Source organism: Fundulus heteroclitus, chromosome 20 (assembly GCF_011125445.2).
Source record: "Fundulus heteroclitus isolate FHET01 chromosome 20, MU-UCD_Fhet_4.1, whole genome shotgun sequence".
Lineage (NCBI taxonomy): Eukaryota > Metazoa > Chordata > Actinopteri > Cyprinodontiformes > Fundulidae > Fundulus > Fundulus heteroclitus.
Window position 1 is genome coordinate 45,130,041 of NC_046380.1, and position 22,905 is coordinate 45,152,945.

The 22,905-nt window shown below is 40.2% G+C and overlaps 1 protein-coding gene across 3 annotated transcripts in view; it reads left to right on the forward strand.

Moving 5' to 3' along the window:
- LOC105933703 (copine-9) overlaps window positions 1–22,905 on the forward strand; it is a 299,289-nt gene that overhangs the window by 25,058 nt on the left and 251,326 nt on the right. For all 3 annotated transcript variants that reach the window (XM_036151288.1, XM_036151289.1, XM_036151290.1), the window contains exons 2-3: window positions 9,971–10,011; window positions 19,551–19,597. In XM_036151288.1, the coding sequence (XP_036007181.1) occupies window positions 9,971–10,011; window positions 19,551–19,597 (88 nt within the window). The remainder of the gene's footprint in view (window positions 1–9,970; window positions 10,012–19,550; window positions 19,598–22,905) is intronic.

A 22,905-nucleotide genomic window follows, 5' to 3' on the forward strand; every position in this document is an offset into this window, starting at 1 on the left:
TTTGAACATTTAACCCTTAGTTTCCCTCATCCAAACTGCAAAGCAATAAAACCTCTTCTGTTTGTTGTTTTGTATCGTCCACCAGGCCCTTACACTCAGTTTTTGGATGAGTTGTCAGATTTCTTATCTGATTTAGTGTTAAATACTGATAAGGTTATTATAGTGGGTGATTTTAACATCCATGTTGACACAGAATGTGATAACCTTAGTGTAGCCTTTAAAACTATCCTGGATTCAATTGGTTTTGCTCAAAATGTGCATAAACTGACGCACTCTTGGCTCCATACTTTAGACCTTGTGCTGACATATGGCATTGGTTGTGAAGAATTAACAGTATTCTCTCACAACCCTGTCCTGTCTGATCATTTTTTAATTATGATTTTTTTATTTAATTTGAGTTTAATCTAACTGAGTTCTCCACCCCCAAAAGAGGGTTCCATTATAGTAGATCTCGGATAATGCTGTATCAAAACTTAAAGAGTCTGTCCCCTTTTTAATATCCTCAGTATTTCAGAAATGCCCTGTAGATGACAGCAGTGCTGTTTCTTCCCATTCACAAATCGATACCTTTGCTAACAGTGTGACTTCCTCATTGCGTTCTGCATTAGACAATGTAGCTCCCTTGAATAAGAAGGTGATTATTCACAGGAAGCTGGCTCCCTGGTTTAATTCAGAGCTGCGTTCCTTGAAGCACAATGTTAGGAAATTGGAGAGAAAATGGCGCTCTACACATCAAGAGGAATCCTACTTAACCTGGAGGGACAGTCTATTGTTGTATAACAAGACCCTTCTCAGAGTTAGAGAAGCATATTTTTCATCATTAATTGAAGAGAATAAAAATAATCCTAGATTTCTCTTTAGTACATTTGCCAAATTTACCCAGAGCCACAACTCTGTTGATCCATTCATTCCCTTAGCTCTTAGTAGTAACGATTTTATGGGATTCTTCATAAATAAAATTGATGCCATTAAAAATAAAATAATTGGCAACCTCCCAAACATGATTACCTCATCCTCAGTAAGTAAGGCAGCATTGGAGGAATCTTTAGAACCTGCACAGTGTTTGAACTGTTTAGAAGTAGTAGAGTTTTCTGAGCTATCTAAAATTTTTGCTTCATCTAAACTTTCTACCTGTATGTTAGACCCAATCCCAACCAAGTTGTTTAAGGACATATTCCCTTTGATCAGTGGCCCTATTTTGGACATGATTAATCTATCCTTAGTAAATAGATATGTACCACAGGTTTTTAAAGTAGCTGTTATTAAACCTTTACTTAAGAAACCTTCTCTTGATCAAGATGAGTTAGTAAACTACAGACCTATATCTAATCTTCTTTTCTTATCTAAAATTCTTGATAAAGTAGTTGCTAATCAACTTTGTGAACATTTACAAAGCAATGACCTACTTGAGGAGTTTCAGTCAGGCTTCAGAGCTCATCATAGCACTGAAACAGCTCTGGTGAAGGTCACTAATGATATTCTCATGGCCTCAGATAATGGACTTGTGTCTGTACTTGTCCTGTTAGATCTCAGTGCTGCGTTTGATACAGTTGATCACAATATTCTCCTACAAAGACTTGAACATGCTGTAGGGATTAAGGGGAAAGCATTAGGCTGGTTTAAATCTTATCTGTCGGACAGATTTCAGTTTGTTCATGTTAATAATAAATCTTCCTCAAACTCTAGGGTCACCTGTGAAGTACCACAGGGTTCAGTCCTTGGACCAATTCTCTTTACTATATATATGCTTCCGATCGGCAAAATTATCAGACAGCATGGGATTAATTTCCACTGTTATGCTGATGACACTCAGCTATATTTATCCATAAATCCTGATGAATCCAATCAATGACTTCGACTGCAGTCATGTCTTGATGACATCAAAAGCTGGATGACTTTAAATTTCCTGCATCTAAATTCTGACAAGACCGAAGTTGTAATCTTTGGGCCAGAGTCCTCAAAAAATAAACTTCTTAACCAATCACTTAATCTGTGTGGCATTAACTTGGCCTCTGGTAATAAAGTAAAAAATCTTGGTGTTATTTTTGACCAAGACATGTCTTTTAAATCCCATATTAAACAGGTTTCCAGAGTTTCCTTTTTTCACTTCCGGAATATCGCCAAAATTAGAAACATTCTGTCCAGGAGTGATGCTGAAAAACTAGTCCATGCATTTGTTACTTCAAAGCTGGACTATTGTAATTCTTTACTATCAGGAAGTTCACAAAATGCAGTTCAAAGTCTTCAGCTGATCCAAAATGCTGCAGCAAGAGTTCTGATGAAAATCAACAAGCGGGATCATATTTCTCCAATTATAGCTTCCCTTCACTGGCTTCCTGTTAAATCAAGAATATAATTTAAAATTCTTCTTCTAACGTATACAGCCCTTAATAATCAAGCTCCATCATATATCAGAGCTCTGATTACCCCGTATGTTCCTAACAGAGCACTTCGCTCTGAGACTGCAGGTATGCTGGTGGTTCCTAGAGTCTCTAAAAGTAGAATGGGAGGCAGATCCTTAAGCTATCAGGCTCCTCTCCTGTGGAACCAACTCCCAGTTTTGGTCCGTGAGACAGACACCCTGTCTACTTTTAAGACTAATCTTAAAACTTTCCTTTTTGACAAAACTTATAACCAGGGTGCAATTTGCTGGGGGGGATGGGGGGGATTTTCCCCCCCTCTGGTTGTGACGTCCCCCCCTCTGGTCATTCGTGTTTTATCCCTGGGGGGGATACATTCCTCCTCCTTCTGATCTGAATAAGTAATATTATCAGGGGTTTAATGTTCTCCGTCGCTGTGAGGGACTTTCGTCATTTGGAAAATGAGTGCAAAATGTTCTGTGTAGACTTTTTATTCAAGATTTTAAACAAAAGCTGCGCTTAACCAATGAAATCTGGCAGAGTTAGGACATTAGCCAATCAGAAGGAGAGTAGGGCGGGTCTTTGCAAGGTGGAAATCTACCAGTCTGAGGTTTATCGGTGTTGAATCATTTTAACTTTTAAAAGAAAATCTCAAACTGACCACAGATGCATGAATGAATGTAGCGGTAGTCAAAGGTTTTCTTTGGATTTATGTAAACCAGCAGGTCAGAAAGTTCAGTTAAAGTTCATAAAACAGCTGACAACAACTTCCCTCGGTAAGTGTGTCTGTTGCTGTTATGTTTTATTTAAAACTGAAAGAGTAACGCTGTAGCTCGGCTAATTTAGCATGATGCGCTTTTTTTTTAAGAAGAAGGAGGGTCGGAATGTGAAACGATGTCCCGGTTTGACTGGGTCTGATCGGAAAAAGTAAAAAAAAATCAGAAATATTATTCCACCCGCATTTTTCTGTAACAAAGAAGGTCGTGGAGGGGCTGTTGACCATCTCCAGCAGTCAATGAGCGATAGGTGGGGACACAGAGTATATAGGATTGATTTATATTGAATGTGACAGTGGAGTTAATGTACAGGTGTAAAGAAGATGATGTAATGATGCAAGCTGCTGTCTTTTGAATTAGCTGCAGTTTATGGAGGGTTTTGAAATTGTAAAGTGGAAAGGTGAGTGGACTGTGGACCAGTTTGGCAAAAGTGCGAAGGAAGAACTTGCTTGATGCTGCAAATATGAAAGTTAACCAGGTGATGTTATGGATGTGGAAAGTGAAGGAGATTATGCAAAGGGCTGTCCTTGATGGTGCAAAGGCTCTGAAGCTGGAAGGTGGGATCTGGAAGGCTGTCATCTGCTGTGCTCTGATTTCCCTTGCTGTGCTGAAGAAACTGTGGCTGTGCTCTGGTTCATGCTCTGCTGTGAGACCTGTTGATGTGTTCTGGCTCGCAAGGGACTCTCTCCGGACCATCAGCTCCTGCCATCATCTACACCCCTGTTCCCGTGCAGTCTTGTCTCTCTGGTCTCATCATCTAACAACCATCTCTTTCAATAAACTCACAAAAGATTCCTACCTCTGTGTGTAGTGTGTTCGGGTCATCAGAACAAAACCTGACACATATCCTTCCTCCGGCAGCTGTTGGATTTTATAACAATCATTGCCCCCAACAAACCCAGTGAATGTTTTCATGTCTGTTATTTGCACTGTTTATTTATTTTTTTGTAAATAGTGTGCTGTTGGTTGTTACGCATGTTGTAAATTTTTTAAAATGATCATTTTCATTTGCACATAATTTGAATCTGAGTATGGTAATTTAAATAATTTCTCAGTATTTTTATACTGTAAATAGGCACCTACCTTACAGTCTATTATTCTTACTTTCTGGTTTTATATTTGTGTACATTTGCATACTTCAACTTGTCTGTTACTTTGCTGCTGGTAGAATTTCCCACTGATGGACAATGAAGGATATTTAGGTCCCATTTCTACTTTAGCACTCAGTGAGATTGTGTTGTTGATACATTGGTTAAAAATTTTGCAACCTTATAAACCCACACTGGTCTAACAGTGATCAGACAAAACAGATCTAATAAATCCATGCTTGTTTAACACCTGGAATGTTCCTTAGCAAAGCTGAGATATACTGCTTATATCTTGGAATTTCACTTTGGTAGATATAATTTCAAAACGTATAGGAGAATAGTGTAAGTTCCAGGATTTTTGCAGACGTATGCCCCCTCTGGGGACAAGTTCAAATGATACCAGTGTTGTGCATATGCATAGAAGAGGAAAAGCATCTGCCGCTGTAACTGCACAGGTCTTGTTTAGAGGCGTAATGTCTTCTAAGGTGAGAAAGTTAGAAATATTGATTTTAACCCATGTTCTGTTGCTAATGCATCGATTGCGGTGGAAACTCAACAAAGTTGTAAGGTGAACTAGGGCATGCAGCTACCCAGACAATTCAGTATGATTCACTCTCCTACAGTGTTGTAGTCAAGTCACTATGCCTCGAGTCCGAGTCCAGGTTCGAGTCACCAGTGTTCAAGTCCGGCTCCGGGCGGCCGGCGGGGTTCGCGCACCGCCGACCGCCCGCCACCGCAGATGCTGTTACGCATTTTCCTCGCTCGTCCACCGGGCGATTCCCACAAACGCGTTCGGCAGTGTTCCCCCATGACTCACAACAAATCTGGTGTGGATCGGTCGATGCAGCGAGGAGATACAGCCGTTGGATAATGATAATGCATTTGGCCACCGGACCGGACTAAATTGTTCGGCGGGCCGGAAAATTTATACCGATTCCTGGACGGTGACTACAAACAGAAAAAAAACGGCCGATGACGGCATGAACACCAAGCAGGAGAAAAACAACGACTTACATTCCTATCAACTCGGCCCGTCTTTCCGAGCCCTCGACACTCAAGCCATCGTTTGAGCTGAACGTTGGTATGTTGTTCCACAGTTCTACCAGTAAAATGGGCGCCTGGACATCCTCTTGTGAAAGTTTAACAGCTGTAAAGTCGGTCATATCGTTGTATCTGTTGCATGTGTAATGGCTGGTTGCTACGTGCGCTCTCACACTGTTTGTCCTACCTTAGCGGCAAGGGGCGTTGCTCATTAGATGGTGACGTCACGTGCGTGGTACGACATTTAGATATTAAAATCATACACCAAATAATATTCTAATGACATATTAAAATTATAGCCTAATGATATAAAAAAAAGTCGAGTCTTTTTCTCAATTTCCGAGTCAGAATGATCTGAATGTAGGAGTCCGAGTCCAAGTTCGAGTCATCAGTGCTCAAGTCCAAGTCAAGTCACGAGTCTCTAAATTTAGCTAATGACTCGGACTCGAGTTCGAGTCTCGGACTCGAGTACTCCAACACTGCTCTCCTATAAACTGACTAATCCAGCCTATAGAGGCAACAGCGATAAATCAAGGATAACTCATTTTACATGTCGGGCAATTGTAAGGGCATGTATGGGAAAGAAAATAAATGATATTTAACTTCAATACTTGCACTATGTCCCTTTAAATTAATAATTTTAATATTTTTGATGATCTTAAGTGTTTTTATCTAATTCTTGCACTGCATATTTGGTGATCTGATGTTTAAAGTGACTTTGTGGATAAAAGGCCAGCTCAGACAGTAAGGACAGGGAACCAGGCTTCTCAGTGGCAAAATTACAATCACAATAGAGGAAGGCCCTGATTAGATAACATGCTTTTTTCTACATGTCCATGAGCTCTGAAACATAAATCTACTTTACAATCAAAAACCTTTGTCATCTAATGAGATTAGTGTACCAAAGAAGTAAAGCTTCACAGAGTTTCTGATTTCTGAATAAAAGCATAAAACTAAAAGGAAAAAAAAACTCATATCCTTCAGATAAAAGAAAGCCGTCCTAGTTATGCGCATATGTGATTATTCTGGGATTTCAAGAAAAGCAACTTCTTCTCTCTTGTGGTTCATTGCCCCCTATTTTTCATAAATGTTGGAGTTGTTGCATCACAGGAACAGGACCCACCCTAACTAGCAACCTCAAATACTACATCCCCTAGCTCCCCAAAGAAACATACTGGGCAACATAACGAAGTCATCAGATCAGGAGTACATGACATCTGATAATATTTAAGATTTAACCTCGAATAGCCTCTGCCATTTTGAAGTAGTCAAAGCAGCAAATAAGTCTTCAATATCTCAATATATTGAGTAGAGCATAATAAAGAAGACTGATTAGGGCCAAGAAATGTCTCCAAGTACCTTTAGATGTCCTGTATACCATACCAAATCATCTTTATTTATAAAGCGTTTAAAAACAGCCAACGGCTGAAAGTGCTGTACCATATACATCTACAAGCTAAAACACATCCATTAATTGTCATGGTTTTCAGATGTTTTGTCCACATGCAGATACGAACAGGCAACAGCAGATAGCTTTAAACAGTTTATTAGGAAATGTGAAAATAACAAGGACGAAATAATGACTGCAGCAGCGAGGTCTGAACGTCGAAGCGGAGGAGACTGCAAGAGAACGGAGTTGTTAGATCGACGGCTAGAATCCAGTAATTGTCAGAATGTGCTCTGCTTACCATTAGCCGGGCGGACCTAACTGGGGAGGAGTGAGTGCCGAGGGAACCCTGTGAGCCTGCTCTAGATGGAGTAGGTGGCTAGTGGCTGGAGGGCAGCAGCAGCGGCTGACGAGGGATCCGGAGCAAGCCTCCGCTGGGTCGAGTGACAGATGGATTAACCAGAGTAAAATCTGAGCCTAGTGATTCTGGAGATGATTTTTCGGACGGTGCGTCAAGGCAGGCGAGTGCTTACCAGCACCAAAAAACTATGACAAAAACAGGAGACTCAAAGTTTGTCAAAAGTTGAGTGTAGAAAAACTCACGAGCAGATTTCTAAGAGCTTGGTCAGAGGCTACGTCGTACCACAACTGGTTTAAGGCTCTGGCGTCTTCCATCTGTCAGTGCTCTGCTTAAGAAGCCAGAGGAAGCCGCCTCCAACGAGCTGCAGGTGTGGACCACGCCCCCACAGCCAACTAGACACACCTGAGGAGCAGAGTTAAAGCAGGCAAACACACAGAACCCTGAAAAAGATAATGCATAAAACATTAAAAAGAAACAATAAAACAACCAATTTAACATGAAAACTAAGTCTTGCTAGTGGTAGAAGCCAAAGAATAACAATGGGTTTTAAGACGAGTTTTAAAAGTGGCCAATAAAGGAGCCTCTTTTATTCCACAATTGAGGACCAACAATAGAAAAGGCCCTGTCCTCTATGAGCTTCCTCTTAGACCTCCAAGAGATGCAAGGGTCACATTTAACTCCACTTACAGCTAACGAGTATACCATATATATCTATATATATATATGTGTATATACACATATACATATTATCTAATTCTAATATAAAAGGAGTGCATCATTTTCAGATTGCTATTAAACATAAATAGCTTTATAGCATTCATTTTCTTCGAGTAGACATCATAATGCTGAAAGATTTACCTCCACAAAATGCTGTAAAACTCTGGCTGTGTGCAGGGTCCTGCTAGCATGAGATGTTAACCAGTTAGCTCGTCTAAACACGTTTTCAGAGCAATTATTCTTCCTAGCAGATGATTCCAGATGCTTTGAGCTGGCCTATGTCCTTGATCTGTCCCAGTTTTATAACTGAATGATTGCTTGGTTTATTTTCTTTTTCTTTTTTTTCACTGCTCGAATGAGGTACTGCAGTCATGGGAGCTCAGAGTGGAGAAACTGACTAAGACGCTTGTTCCATAAGTCACAAAGACAAGGAGCAGAACAATATGAGGCAGTGGGGAATATCATTGGCTAACAGCACTGTCAGTCACTCTTGGCAAAGCATTAATCCTTTAGTTGCAGTTTATGGGGCATTCCTCAACTGACGTCAAATTAATACATTTTGAACAGGCAGTGCACCTGCTTGTTGTCGGGCAAGCTGTGTAGAGTGGTGAAGCAGACAGCTCTGTCCCGAATATTGCATCAGCAAATATAATGGTAACAATGAAACTGCTGCTTTGGTGTTTTCCGGAGTGACTCTCAATATGGCCATCATGACCATATGAAAGGAGTTTTTTTCATCCTATTTCAAAACCACAAAAGAATGCCTAGAAATGCCATCATAGAATAAGACCCTGTAAGTGGGAGGCCTTTACAGTTCAGCTGTAACTTTATCGAGTGTTTATTTGAACACAAGGGATCCATTTTATATGATCCATTCATGTGGGTCTATCTAGCAACAAAAAATACACAAACAAGCAGACAGCTGTGACGGACTCAGGAAGGGGGATTTCACGGAGAGGGTTCACGGAGATATAAACACTTTCACCCAAACACACACACATAACTGATACTCATATAAACTCATAAACTGATGAATTTATGTACACGCGACGGTCTCAAATGTTTACCTTCTGCATATATGTGTCTTGTGATATTTGTGCTTTTCGTGCTATGAGGGTTTTTTTTGTCGGTTTTTTGACTCTTTATTTGTGAGAGCATAAATTGTCAAACATCTGCCTTTTTTTCTCCCTCCCCTAGCCCCATGTTGTTGTAATCTTCCTTCAACAGATAAAGGCAGCGCCTTGTGGATACACAGTGTCCTTGGCTGCACGGCCTCAGTGAACCGTCTCCCCCAAGAAATGTTTGTGATATTTATGTAATGGTGATGGTACTGAAACAGCAATTTCCCTCTGGGATTATTAAAGTATGTCTAATTCTGATTCTGATTCTGATTCTTGGTTTAAGCAGACAGGCACGCGACAATCTAATAACACAAAGCAAATATTATTTTCAAATTTGCAAATCTGCAAATGTCCACAGAGCCATTTAATTTCTGAGAACAGGTTATTGAGGGATCAATCGAGTTTAAACAGACGTGATTAGCCAAACATCCTCAATCTGTTCAAACAAACCCGTGCTGATGTGTTAAATCTTCAGTTTTAACCCACTAACTGAACGATAATGTAATGACCAGCTTAACACTCCCGGGTTAAGCTGACGTTTCACTTACACACTCCATATCTTAACTTTGCTCAACAAGGCTGCTGATACTTACCACCTGTAAGTGCTTAGGAATGGGGAGAGGCTCATGGCATAACTCGTTGCTCTCCCAAGACAGTAACTCTAGAGAGCTTTCACATGTTGTCAGTCTCACATAACACAGAAAAAAGTCATTAGATTTGTCACTTGTCACTTTATTTGAAAAACGGCGACTAGAGGGTCTGAAAAGTAATGAAATATAGCAACAAAGTCGCTACATTGGCAACTCTTGATCCCATAATCCCAACGCCATGGCAATTTATCTCTTAAATACCAAGACTTTTAAATTCTCTTTGTAAAACATAGGTACCATGCTCTTGGTAAGTTTTAAAAAAAGATTAAATCACAAAAAATTTGTTATAGCAACAATACATTTTTTTTTAATAAAATCTGATATTAAAATGAATCAGACTGGAAACATGTACAGATGCAGTGGATTGGAACTGACCAAATCTGTTAATGAATTACGATTTATGAGACTGAGGAGACAAACTTGTAACTGATTTCAGACTCTTATAGTTGTTTTTTTTCTTTTGTTGCAGAAACCTGTTGGACATGGACACCTTCTCAAAGTCAGATCCAGGTAATCTTTCCACTGTCACATACAATCTTAGGAAAAAGCAAGCACGTCCCCAACAGAGCTCTGATATATGATGGAGCTTAATTATTAAGGGCTGTATACGTTAGAAGAAGAATTTTAAATTATATTCTTGATTTAACAGGAAGCCAGTGAAGGGAAGCTATAATTGGAGAAATATGATCCCGCTTGTTGATTTTCATCAGAACTCTTGCTGCAGCATTTTGGATCAGCTGAAGGCTTTGAACTGCATTTTGTGGACTTCCTGATAGTAAAGAATTACAATAGTCCAGCCTTGAAGTAACAAATGCATGGACTAGTTTTTCAGCATCACTCCTGGACAGAATGTTTCTAATTTTGGCGATATTCCGGAAGTGAAAAAAGGAAACTCTGGAAACCTGTTTAATATGGGATTTAAATGACATGTCTTGGTCAAAAATAACACCAAGATTTTTTACTTTATTACCAGAGGCCAGGTTAATGCCACCCAGATTAAGTGATTGGTTAAGAAGTTTATTTTTTGAGGACTCTGGCCCAAAGATTACAACTTCGGTCTTGTCAGAATTTAGATGCAGGAAATTTAAAGTCATCCAGCTTTTGATGTCATCAAGACATGACTGCAGTCGAAGTAATTGATTGGATTCATCAGGATTTATGGATAAATATAGCTGAGTGTCATCAGCATAACAGTGGAAATTAATCCCATGCTGTCTGATAATTTTGCCGATCGGAAGCATATATATAGTAAATAGAATTGATCCAAGGACTGAACCCTGTGGTACTCCACAGGTGACCCTAGAGTTTGAGGAAGATTTATTATTAACATGAACAAACTGGAATCTGTCCGACAGATAAGATTTAAACCAGCCTAATGCTTTTCCCTTAATCCCTACAGTATGTTCAAGTCTTTGTAGGAGAATATTGTGATCAACTGTATCGAATGAAGCACTGAGATATAACAGGACAAGTACAGACACAAGTCCATTATCTGAGGCCATGAGAATATCATTAGTGACCTTCACCAGAGCTGTTTCAGTGCTATGATGAGCTCTGAAGCCTGACTGAAAATCCTCAAGTAGGTCATTGCTTTGTAAATGTTCACATAGTTGATTAGCAACTACTTTCTCAAGAATTTTAGATAAGAAAAGAAGATTAGATATAGGTCTGTAGTTTACTAGCTCATCTTGATCAAGAGAAGGTTTCTTAAGTAAAGGTTTAATAACAGCTACATTAAAAACCTGTGGTACATATCCATTTACTAAGGATAGATTAATCATGTCTAAAATAGTGCCACTGATCAAAGGGAATACCTCCTTAAACAATTTGGCTGGGATTGGGTCTAACATACATGTAGGGGGTTTAGATGAAGCTAAGATTTTAGATAGCTCAGAAAGCTCTACTGCTTCTAAACAGTTCAAACACTGTGCAGGTTCTAAAGATTCCTCCAATGCTGCCTTACTTACTGAGGATAAGGTAATCATGTTTGGGAGGATGCCAATTATTTTATTTTTAATTGCATCAATTTTATTTATGAAGAATCCCATAAAATCGTTACTACTAAGAGCTAAGGGAATGGATGGATCAACAGAGCTGCGGCTCTGGGTAAGTTTGGCAACTGTACTAAAGAGAAATCTAGGATTATTCTTATTCTCTTCAATTAATGATGAAAACTATGCTGCTCTAATTTCCTTTAATAAAATCAAAGTTAGTTTTATTTCTTTGATTTGTCCTAATGCATGCTGCATCTATCAAATAATTACCCCTCGAACCTTATCTCCATGAAGCATGCATGGATGAGCAATAACATTGCAACTTTAAGAGCATTTAAAAGTGCAATACACTCAATTGACTTATTAAAGCGCTGTGTCTCCAGGGTCAACTTGCACAGAGTTTGAATTAGGCAGCTTCGGAATAAAGGATTACTAGTCACTGGAGCTTGACAGACCCTTAATGAGTGTTGGTCTCACAGTATGAAAAAAAAAAAACCTTCAGAGGCAGCAGTGAATAGTGAACAAAAAATTTGTTCAAAGAGCTATTCAGAGAAAGAAAAGAACAATGAACGAATGACTCAGAGAAAGGAGGCCTAATTTTAAAAAGATAAGCTGTAAAGAATATGGTTTTGCTTTATTGATTGCACAGTGGATACATTTTTATTGTCAAAGAAATTATGTTTAGCTTCATTTGCGACAAAAAATCTATCATGTGCAAACATTCTTTTTCTTGGTTGCATAAGTGCACCTAACAGTTCAAATGTCTTTTATACTGTGAAAAGACAAGGATGCTATTTCTGGCTGAACGCCTGCATAAAGGAACAAAACAGTTCAAGTTAAGTCCTCAGTCTCCACCTGTCGCCTCCACTCACTATGCCTACAGCTAATTATGGAGCCCGTCTGGTGACATGTAGGGTTGGGAATTAAAAAGATTTTCACAATTCCGATTCCCTTATCGATTCTGTGAAACGATTCGATTCCTGTTCGATTCTCTTTTCGATTCCAATTTGGGGAAAAAAGGAGAACAAACAGTTTGATGATGAGCATCAACTTTGTTTACTTAACTATCACACGACCTTACAAACTAACAAGGTCAAGATGTCCATAGCAAATGTGCAACTGGAGTAACATTTATATTTGTTTAAATAAAAAAGGAATATAAGAACAAACTTAAATACAGTAGATGAGTTGCTTAGAATACAAGAAAATGTAAGTTTGTTGTGACAGTTGCTTATTAATCTCCCTTTAGATAACCTTAGTCATCTAAATCTAACAGAGAAGGCATCCGTTTAATGAAAAAGCATTACTGTACAATTTTGGGAAATAAACTCGTCTCCCCCTGATTTAAATAAACGAGCATCACCTTTCTCTCGCTCCCTGAACTGCGGAGCAACTTCGTTGCATGTTTTGTTACATCCACTACAATAGCTAGAATCATGTAAGAATTCCAGCTACCAGTAGTTCTAATTAAACATGCTACCAAGGAAGGGCTGGATTAACGATAAAGGCACACTCCCTTAATAACCCCAAAGAGAGGTAGGAAACTGATTTATTTCCAGAAATGGCATATGATTTACTAGGAACCAGCCAGTGATGTAAAACTAGCTACTTACCACCAGAGTTGCCTTCCATGCTGGTCGTAACTTTAGCTTCTGTCTGGTAAGAATCAAAAACACAGCATTCATTAAATTGTATGCCATGTTGTGTGCGCAGGTGTTTCTACCTGTTGGATCTATTTCCTCCCGCGGATGTAAATGCCATTTTGCAATGATTGCAAAGTGCCACGTTGCCATCTTTCTCTTCCTTAAAATGAAACCAAACTTTCGACCGCTTCCCCCGATGGGGCGGCATTTTTTTGGTTTTGCTTTAAGCCTGGTCACGTCGTGCGCAAGTTACGCACACGTGCTTACTGAACGGCGTGTGTGAAACTTGCGTATAAAACGTGACGTAACTTGCGTAGAAAAAACGTTGTGCTAACGTTGTGCTGCTAAGAGCCGCGGCACGACGGAATCAAAAAGAGAATCGTTTAGCGAGCTGCCAAACGGTGCCACGCAATTGGAAAACACGGAACCGGTTCTGAACAGGAACCGGTTTTCGATTCCCATCCCTAGTGACATGGACATACATTTTTTTTACAAGATGTTAAGTAGTGGCCACACGTTACTAATGTGTGGGAACGAGATAGATAGGATAAATACTGCCTGTGGTTTAGCCTCCGGGCTTGACGTTCAGTGGACGCGAGTGGATCCAGGGATGAAATGTACATCCTTCTTTTTCGCTAAGTGATGGTAGAAAAAAAACACTTTTTGGTAATGTCTGGTATCAGAATTTATACTTAATGATACAGATTGAGGTGGTGAGGTGGGCGGAGTTTTCTCCGATTGGTGCGCTGTGCGTAAGGAATAAACAGAGAGAGAGAGAGGAAAAGACTGAGAGAGAGACAGAGAGACAGTATAAGTATGCAAAACAATCATTGCTTTCACATTGGCATCAAATAAATTAGATATGGAAGCAAACAAACCCCGTTGTTGGCACTTATTCGTGTATTGTACTCAGGGAAAAACTCTTCCATGGACCCCTGTTCTCTCCGAGCATCCGCCAGCATGGCCACCTGACCGACCGGCATCAATTGGAAATCAGCAATGCTACTCGCAATGAAGTCCAGCACTTGTCATTCAAAAAGAGTACATAGACATAATACAATATAACATAACATAATAGAATGTAACATATACAAACAACAACAACAACAACAACATATCAAATACATGGAATATACATATGCAAATTATCTAGCTAATAATACTGATACGGAGTATTAAAAAACGGATGTTAGAATATAATGTTATGACAGTTTAAACTAACCTGCCGCCTGTGCTACCTTATCTATTAAAGCTTCATTGTATTATATTTCATTTATTTATTCTTAGATTGAGTAACTTCAGCAAGGTTAATAGGGTTAGTCATCTTTAGTTCATGTGCTTTTTTTTTCCCGAATGATGCCATGGACACATAGCAAAACAAAAAGAGTCCATCCCAGGGCCTGCAATAATTTTCCACCAGGGCCTGCAATGAATCTGCTAACTTCTTTACTGAGAAAATCCTAAAAATTAGAGGATCCCTTTGTACTTCCATATCAACACCAGAACCAATGCTGTGTTCAGCTGGAACTATTTCTGACAAAATGTCCCAATTCAGCCATATAAACCACAAAAGCTTAGAGGAAATCATGCAGCAGCTAAGTTCCTCCTCATGCTGCCTTGATGTTCTACCCACAGTTTTCTTTAAGAAAGTTTTGCCTGTCATAGCGTCTGAGTTGACTCAGATAATAAATACGTCCCTTCTGTCAGGTGTTTTCCCCCAGTCCCTAAAAACAGCAATTATCAAACCACTGCTGAAAAAGAACAATTTAGACAAACTTCTACTCCAGAACTACAGGCCGATCTCAAACCTCCCCTTTATCAGTAAGATTATTGAAAAAGCTGTATTTCAACAATTAAACACCTTCTTAACAACGACCAGCCGCTTTGACGTTTTCCAGTCTGGCTTCTCACCACAGTACAGAGACTGCCCTTATCAAGGTGTTTAATGACATCCATAGAAATACAGACTGTGGAAGAACCACCGTGCTGGTTCTATTGGACCTCAGTGCAGCATTTGATGCTGTCGATCACTCCATTCTGTTAGAATGCCTGGAGAACTGGGTCGGCCTCTCTGGTACAGCTCTCCACTGGTTTAAATCCTACTTAAAAGACAGGGACTTTTTTGTATCAGTAGGTAACTTTACATCAGAGATGACAAAAATCACATGTGGGTTTCCCCAAGGGTCCATCCGGGGTCCCCTCCTATTCAATATCTACATGCTCCCTCTAGCTCACATCATAAACAACAACATCAGCTATCATAACTATGTAGACGACACACAGCTTTACATCACCATGTCACCAGGTGACTATGAACCAGTTCAAGCACGGAGTAAATGCCTACAAGAAATCAATGCCTGGATGTGTCAAAACTTTCTTCAGTTGAATAAAAACAAAACAGAAGTAATAATATTTGGACCAATAGAGGAGAGATCAAAAGTTAGCACACAGCTTCAGTCACTTCAGCTAGAAACCACTGATCAGGCCTGAAACCTGGGTGTAGTGATGGACTCAGACCTGAACCTCCAAAAGCATCTAAAGACAATTACAAGGTCGGCTTTCTATCACCTGAGGAATATTTCCAGGATTAAAGGACTAATGTCTCAAAAGGATCTGGAAAAACTAATCCATGCGTTTATATTTAGTAGAATTGATTACTGCAACGGTGTTTTCACAGGTCTGCCTAAAAAGTGGATCAGACAGCTGCAGCTGATCCAGAACGCTGCTGTCCGTGTCCTCATTAAGACTAAGAAAGTAGAGCACATCACACCAGTTCTAAAGTCCTTACACTGGCTCCCTGTATCTCAGAGAATGGACTTTAAAATCCTTCTGTTAGTCTATAAATCCCTGAATGGCTTAGCACCTAAATACATCACAGACTTGTTATCAGTGTATCAACCCTCCAGACCACTCAGGTCTTCTGGCTCAAGCCTGCTCTGCATACCTAGAACACGAACCAAACATGGAGAAGCAGCATTTAGTTCCTATGCTCCGCTTATCTGGAAAAAACTTCCAGAAAACTGTAAAAGTGCGGAAAGCCTGAGTTCTTTTAAATCAAGATTAAAAACACATTTGTTTAAAATTGCCTTTACACCTTTACACCTCCCTTACTTGCTAAAAGCCAATCTAAAGCTTGTCTTTTTTGCATTACAATTCTACTTGTTTCATGTAATTGATCTCCCAGTGCCATAAATCCTTCAACCGTGAAATTTATCATCCTTTGCTGATTATAGTAAACGTAATTTATCCATTCAACATTGTTATTAATACTAACCCAAGGTAAAATAGACTCAAAACCTGCTTTAATTTCATGCTGTGCTTTAAATTCATCTGGAATTCCTCTTGGTTGACCAATAAGATTTAAATAAACTCCTTAATTTAGTACGTAATCACCTAGACTCCGACGAGACCTAGTTTTACCTATTTCAATTTGAGCTAATTCTTTTACCCCTTCATACACTAAAGTTATCTGTACTTTCATTCGAACTAATGCACAGAGCCCTACCCACTTAAGAGGTAAGGTGTTCACTAGCATGTCGTCACAACATATCTAGTAACAGTCTGGTGTTTCCTACATTAATTCCCTCATTGTCCTCCACTGATGAAACATTCGTAGCTGATAGCTTTATTTCATCATCCTAGATGCTGGTAAATAAATATGCACGCAAAAGTTGTAATGCATTCCTTGTTTCTGAGCCAAAGCCAAATACCACCCTACAAGAAAGTCACATGGACTAAGGTACACAAATCACTCATTTACTTTTTTTATATCTTTGTTTTATTTTAATTTACAGAACATGCAGGTTAACACAGGGGGCAAAACAAAAATACAATATTTTACACAGCCCACTTTGCTTGAGTCTGTACTTCACAACCAATGGTACAACAGAACAAAAGAAGTGAAGCTGTGAAACTAGTGTCAAATGCGGTTTGGTTGAACCTCACCCTTGTTCTAGGGCACCTAGGGGAATAAATTGGGCATAACAGTGCAAAAACACCACTTCTGACATTCAAATAAACCTCCAGTCCATTCCATAGACTGTTTGTAAATGCTGCATGTTAAATTTGTCCTTGAACATATTTTTCTTCCAGTGACGTTTATTCTATAAGTTTTTCAAATTTTTCTTCAAAGAGTCAAAAATGGTGTTAGATATTTAATACTTTGTATTTCTTCTGAGAGTTTTACATGTTTGAGGGACTTTAGGTCTTTAGGGATGCTTATGTCTCATTTTTCTGCGCCATCTGAGCCAATACATCATGAAAGCTTTATCTATATGCCAGTTTTAGGTAAAAGGCATTTCAGTGGTTGATAATAGACATTTAAATAAAACTACCTATCTTTAAATTGTTAGAATTTAAAATTGTTAGCATTAAACAGTGATGCTTTGCTTGTAAATCAGTTTCAGATTCAGGTATTTTCTTTCTTTATAAGTACAGATTGAGAACCACAGAAGTGTGATGGAGGGTAATCAATGTGTCAGATGGGTCCAGAACTTCAAACATCTCCTCCCTGCTGAGACAGAAGGGAATGCTGAATTGCTGTGGTCACGTTGCCCCCTCAGTTCTTTCATGTCCCTGGGTGGAGCTCTTTGGCTGACCCAAGCATTCAGCCACAGGAGGACAGGGTCGATACTTTCTGATAATGTCACAGCTTTTACAGCGACTTAACGTTGACTAAATCTGACAGATGTCATTTTATTCAACAGATATAATTTATATTTATCTCTGTCAACATTTAGAAGTTTGAATGACCATAAAGCTTAGTTTACAGTTTAGAAGAGCTTACAATACTTAATCTGCTTTTTCTAAACAGCAAACACAAACATCACTAGTGGTGAAATTATCAATTTTCTTCTCAAAAGCATATTTGAAATTATCTTAATTTAGATTTTTCCACAGATTGACCTCTCCAAAAACACAGGAAATCTGACTCAAAATAAAATAATTTTGTCAATGACACATTATTAATCCCACTGCCGAAATTACAAGAACTGTATGTGTGAATTTCTTTTTGCTTTGCCTTTTCAGCGTCCTGACAGCAAAACACACTATCCACTGTTTGTATAGTTCAGTTTCCTGACAGAACACCACATTTATTGTTTGGGAGTTGGCAGGTAAGAGCTCCCTCTCTTACCTGCCATTTGTGTGAGTCTAATCTGCATTAGGGGACAGGAATATCCTGTTACTTCTGAGGAATAAGGCAGAGATTGTGTGTAAAGTTGAGCAATACTGGTAACAACAGGGTTAGGCATTGAAGCTTTCATTGGTAAATGGGAGGGTCCCCTCTTTGCAGCTTCAAGTTGCAAGAGAAAACGCACCAACTGATTCACTGAAAAATAGCAAAGAAATGTTGGCTTTCTTATTTTGTTTGTTTTTAGATAGTATCGTGGAAATAGATCCATCTGGGGATCTTGATATTGGGAGGGACTTAAAGGTATAATGAATGATCCTCTTTTGGCCTCGAGTTCTGGGGGGAACATTATATCTACTGGTTGTCCCACATGCCAATCATTGTGACATGTTCAGCTGATGCAAATGTTCCTTCCTAGTTTCCTCTCGCTGTGCATGCACACTTCTAATGTTTATGTATCCAGTGAGCTTCAGTTTCAGCCGTTCATTGTACCTCCCCTGTTCTCACCGTATACTTTGACAATGTCTGAGAGGTACAAGAAGGAAATTGTCTTATATGTTTAAGAAAAGAAGAGGAAGGCCTCAGAAGAAAGAAAGAGGACCAATGTGCATTTGGGAGATTCTTTCATGCGATCCCACTGAGAAGTGGAACAGCACATAGGATGGTCTTATGCATGCGCGGTTATTCAAAAAGTGACGTGGTCGTTCTTTACCTCCATTTCTGAAACAAAAAGCTCACTATACCTTTAAGTTTCCATGTGTGCAATAACGGAGTCCCCAGGAGGGATGAATCTGAACAGTGTTTTAGTGTTGGACTTGTGTGGTAAAAATGAAATGTCCATAGCAGGATGTTTGAGCAACAGGTAGTTGATTAGTTTGCTTGTTAGTCCAAAAATATGACTGTTAGGTCAACTGGACTCTCCACATTGCCCTTAGGTGTGAGTGTATGTCTGAACATTTACAGAAAATTTTAAAGGTCTTTATTTAGATCTATATTAACTTTCCAAATGAACAAATATTTTAGAAGATGCACAAGCTGTTATGGCATCCTACCTTTTTTCACATTACCAAAAAAGTGATTTTATTGCACACTTGATAAATGTTCCTATTTGCAATGGTAACATCTTTTTAAGCTAATTAACTTAGAAATGATTAGAGTACTCTTTTTATTGATTTTTTTTTATAAACACAGAAGTTCCTGCTTCACTGTTTACCTTTTTACCTGGCAAAATTATGTCCTAAACTAACGCTATAAATTCTGTCGATCTTTTTCTCTTTTTAGTGGTTGTATTGTACGTTCAAGGCCTGGGCACAAAGGAGTGGAGAGAGGTGAGTTACTTTTTCTTAAAATCTTCAGATCAGATGTAATTAGTGTGCTCTCATAAGTCAAATTACTTTTCTGAACAATTTTGAAGCAAGCAAAATTTGTGCTTTTTACAGACAGTCACAAAGCAATGTAGGAGACCCCACCTTTTTAGCAAAACAAATCTGGGATGAAAAATTCTTCCATGATCTTAGTTCCATAATTTGAAAGACGTTGTTTATTTTAGTTTTTAAATCTAAACTGGAAGCAACTAATAGATACTGAGGCACTTTTGGCAGCTGAAAGCTCAATCCTGGGAATGTACTTCAGGTGATAGAAAGCCGACTTTGTAATTGTGTTTAAATGTTTTTGGAGGTTCAGGTCTGAGTCCATCACTAGACCCAGATTTCGGGCCTGATCAGTGGTTACTACCTGAAGCAACTGAAGCTGTGCACTAACTCTTGATCGCTCCTCTACTGGTCCAAAAAAATTACTTCAGTTTTGTTTTTATTTAATTTAAGAAACTTATTGGCACTTATACATTGATTTCTTCTAAGCATTTCCCTAGCACTTGGATGGGTTTGTTGTCACCTGGTGACATGGTGATGTAGAACTGTGTTCTGCATAATTATGGTTACTGATGTTTTTTTTGAGTGTGAGTGGACCATGTTCCGCGCCTCTATTGTTGAGGCGGCTAGTCAGAGCTGTGGCCGCAAGGTTGTCGGAGCATGTTGCGGCGGCAACCCTCGAACACGCTGGTGGACACCAGCGGTGAGGGAAGCTGTCAAGCTGAAGAAGGAGTCCTACCGGGCTCCGGGACTCCGGAAGCAGCTGATGTGTACCGGCAGTCGAAGTGGCAGGCGGCTCGGCTGGTCGCTGAGGCAAAAACTCAGGCGTGGGAAGAGTTTGGAGAGGCCATGGAGAAAGACTTCCGTACGGCTTCGAAGCGATTCTGGTCCACTATCCGGCATCTCAGGAGGGGGAAGCAGTGCGGTACCAACACTGTTTATAGTGGGGGTTGTGTGCTGCTGACCTCGACTCGGGACGTCGTGCGTCGGTGGGAGGAATACTTCGAAGACCTCCTTAATCCCACCAACACGTCTTTCATTGCAGAAGCAGAGCCTGAGGACTCTGGGTCGGGTTCTCCCATCTCTGGTGCTGAGGTTGCCGAGGTTGTTAAAAAGCTCCTCGGTGGCAAGGCCCTGGGGGTGGATGAGATTCTCCCTGAGTACCTTGAGGCTCTGGATGTTGTGGGGCTGTGTTGGTTAACGCGGCTCTGCAGCATTGTGTGGACATCAGGGGCAGTTCCCCTGGATTGGCAGACTGGGGTGGTGGCCCCCCTATTTAAAAAGGGGGACCGGAGGTTGTGTTCCAACTACAGAGGAATCACACTCTTAAGCCTCCCTGGTAAGGTCTATTCAGGGGTTCTGGAAAGAAGGGTCCGTCGCATAGTCGAATCTCGGATTCAGGAAGAGCAGTGTGGTTTTCGTCCTGGCCGTGGAATACTGGACCAGCTCTACACCCTCAGCAGGGTTCTTGAGGGGGCATGGGAGTTTGCCCAACCAGTCTACATGTGTTTTGTGGATCTGGAGAAGGCATTCGACCGTGTCCCCCGAGGGATCCTGTGGGGGGTTCTCCGGGAGTATGGAGTACCGGGCCCTTTAATAAGGGCTGTCAGATCTCTATATGACCAGTGTCAGAGTCTGGTCCGCATTGCCAGCAGTTACTGGGACTCGTTTCCGGTGAGAGTTGGACTCCGCCAAGGCTGCCCTTTGTCACCGATTCTGTTCATAACTTTTATGGACAGAATTTCTAGGCGCAGCAAAGGTGTTGAGGGGATCCGTTTTGGTGGCCTTAGGATTGTGTCTCTGCTATTCGCGGATGACGTGGTCCTATTGGCTTCATCAGGGCATGATTTACAGCTCTCACTAGAGCAGTTCGCAGCTGAGTGCGAAGCGGCCAGGATGAGAATCAGTGCCTCCAAATCTGAGACCATGGTCTTGAACTGGAAAAGGGTAGAGTGCCTTCTCCGGGTTGGAGAGGATGTGCTACCCCTAGTGGAGGAGTTTAAGTATCTTGGGGTCTTGTTCATGAATGAGGGGAAGATGGAGCGGGAGATCGACAAGCGGGTTGGTGCAGCGTCTTCTGTGAAGCGGGCACTGTACCGATCCGTTGTGGTGAAGAGAGAGCTGAGCCAAAAGGTGAAGCTCTCGATCTATCGGTCAATCTACGTTCCTACCGTCATTTTTGGTCGCAAGCTTTGGGTTGTGACCAAAAGAAAGGGATCCCGGATACAAGCGGCTGAAATGAGTTTTCTCCTTAGTGTGTCTGGGCCCTCCTTTAGAGATAGGGTGTTGTGCAATTATACACTGTTTAAAGTTATTTAATGTTTCATAAATAACTCTCTGTCTGTTAAGTATTGTCTGGTGATGATCAGCTCTTAAGCTGATATCAAGACAACGGTTGAAAGGGATGAATTCGAGCACCAGCGATCTTTTAACAGCAAAACCTGCACACACATAGAATAAAGGAGTGACAACTTCTTTTCAAGTTCAAGAATTTAATAACAGAAACAAAATGAACATCCAGAGAACATCACTATGTAATGCTGTTTATCTGAATTAACACAATATTTCGATTAATAAATCCTCTCTACTAGGCCAGTGAAACTTAACTAAACTACTAAGCAAAATGAAGATAAAAAGAAGCTAAGCTAAAGAACTATTTACATGCAAAAAAAAAAAAAAAGACAAACAAAAGTGGTTGGTCATAATCAGAAAGCTTCAGTAAATCCTGGTTCACTACAGATCTGATTATCAAAAACATGGAATGGAGTTAAAACATTTCCCATGTATTTCAATCCATTCACAATGCCAAGCCCAAGTTAAACAAAACATTATTTGTTGAAATAATATTCTGAGGACCGGTTTGTCCTGTAAAATCATTTAAACCCTTACGACCGAGTTTGTTAATGCGATTCTCCCTCCGGGTGCATGGGGTCGCTTCAGCAACTCAGTGGCTAAGAGGTTACAACATAAAGTTGCCAAACTTGCCTTGAAAACCGGCATTAATATACCATATTGATGCGGGAATAACGCAGATAACACCATCGAAGGATGGCAGAGCAGAACAGTTACGCTGGGCGACTGTGGCTTGATAGGTTGAGTAGTCGTCTGGCAACCAGAAGGTTATGGGTTCGATTCCAGCTTCCCCTTGCCACATGTCGATGTGCCCTTGGGCAAGGCACTTAACCCCAAGTTGCCTACCGAGCTGCGTCTCGGTGTATAAATGTGTGCGCGTTAGTGAGAGCGACTGGGTGAATGTGGCTATAGTG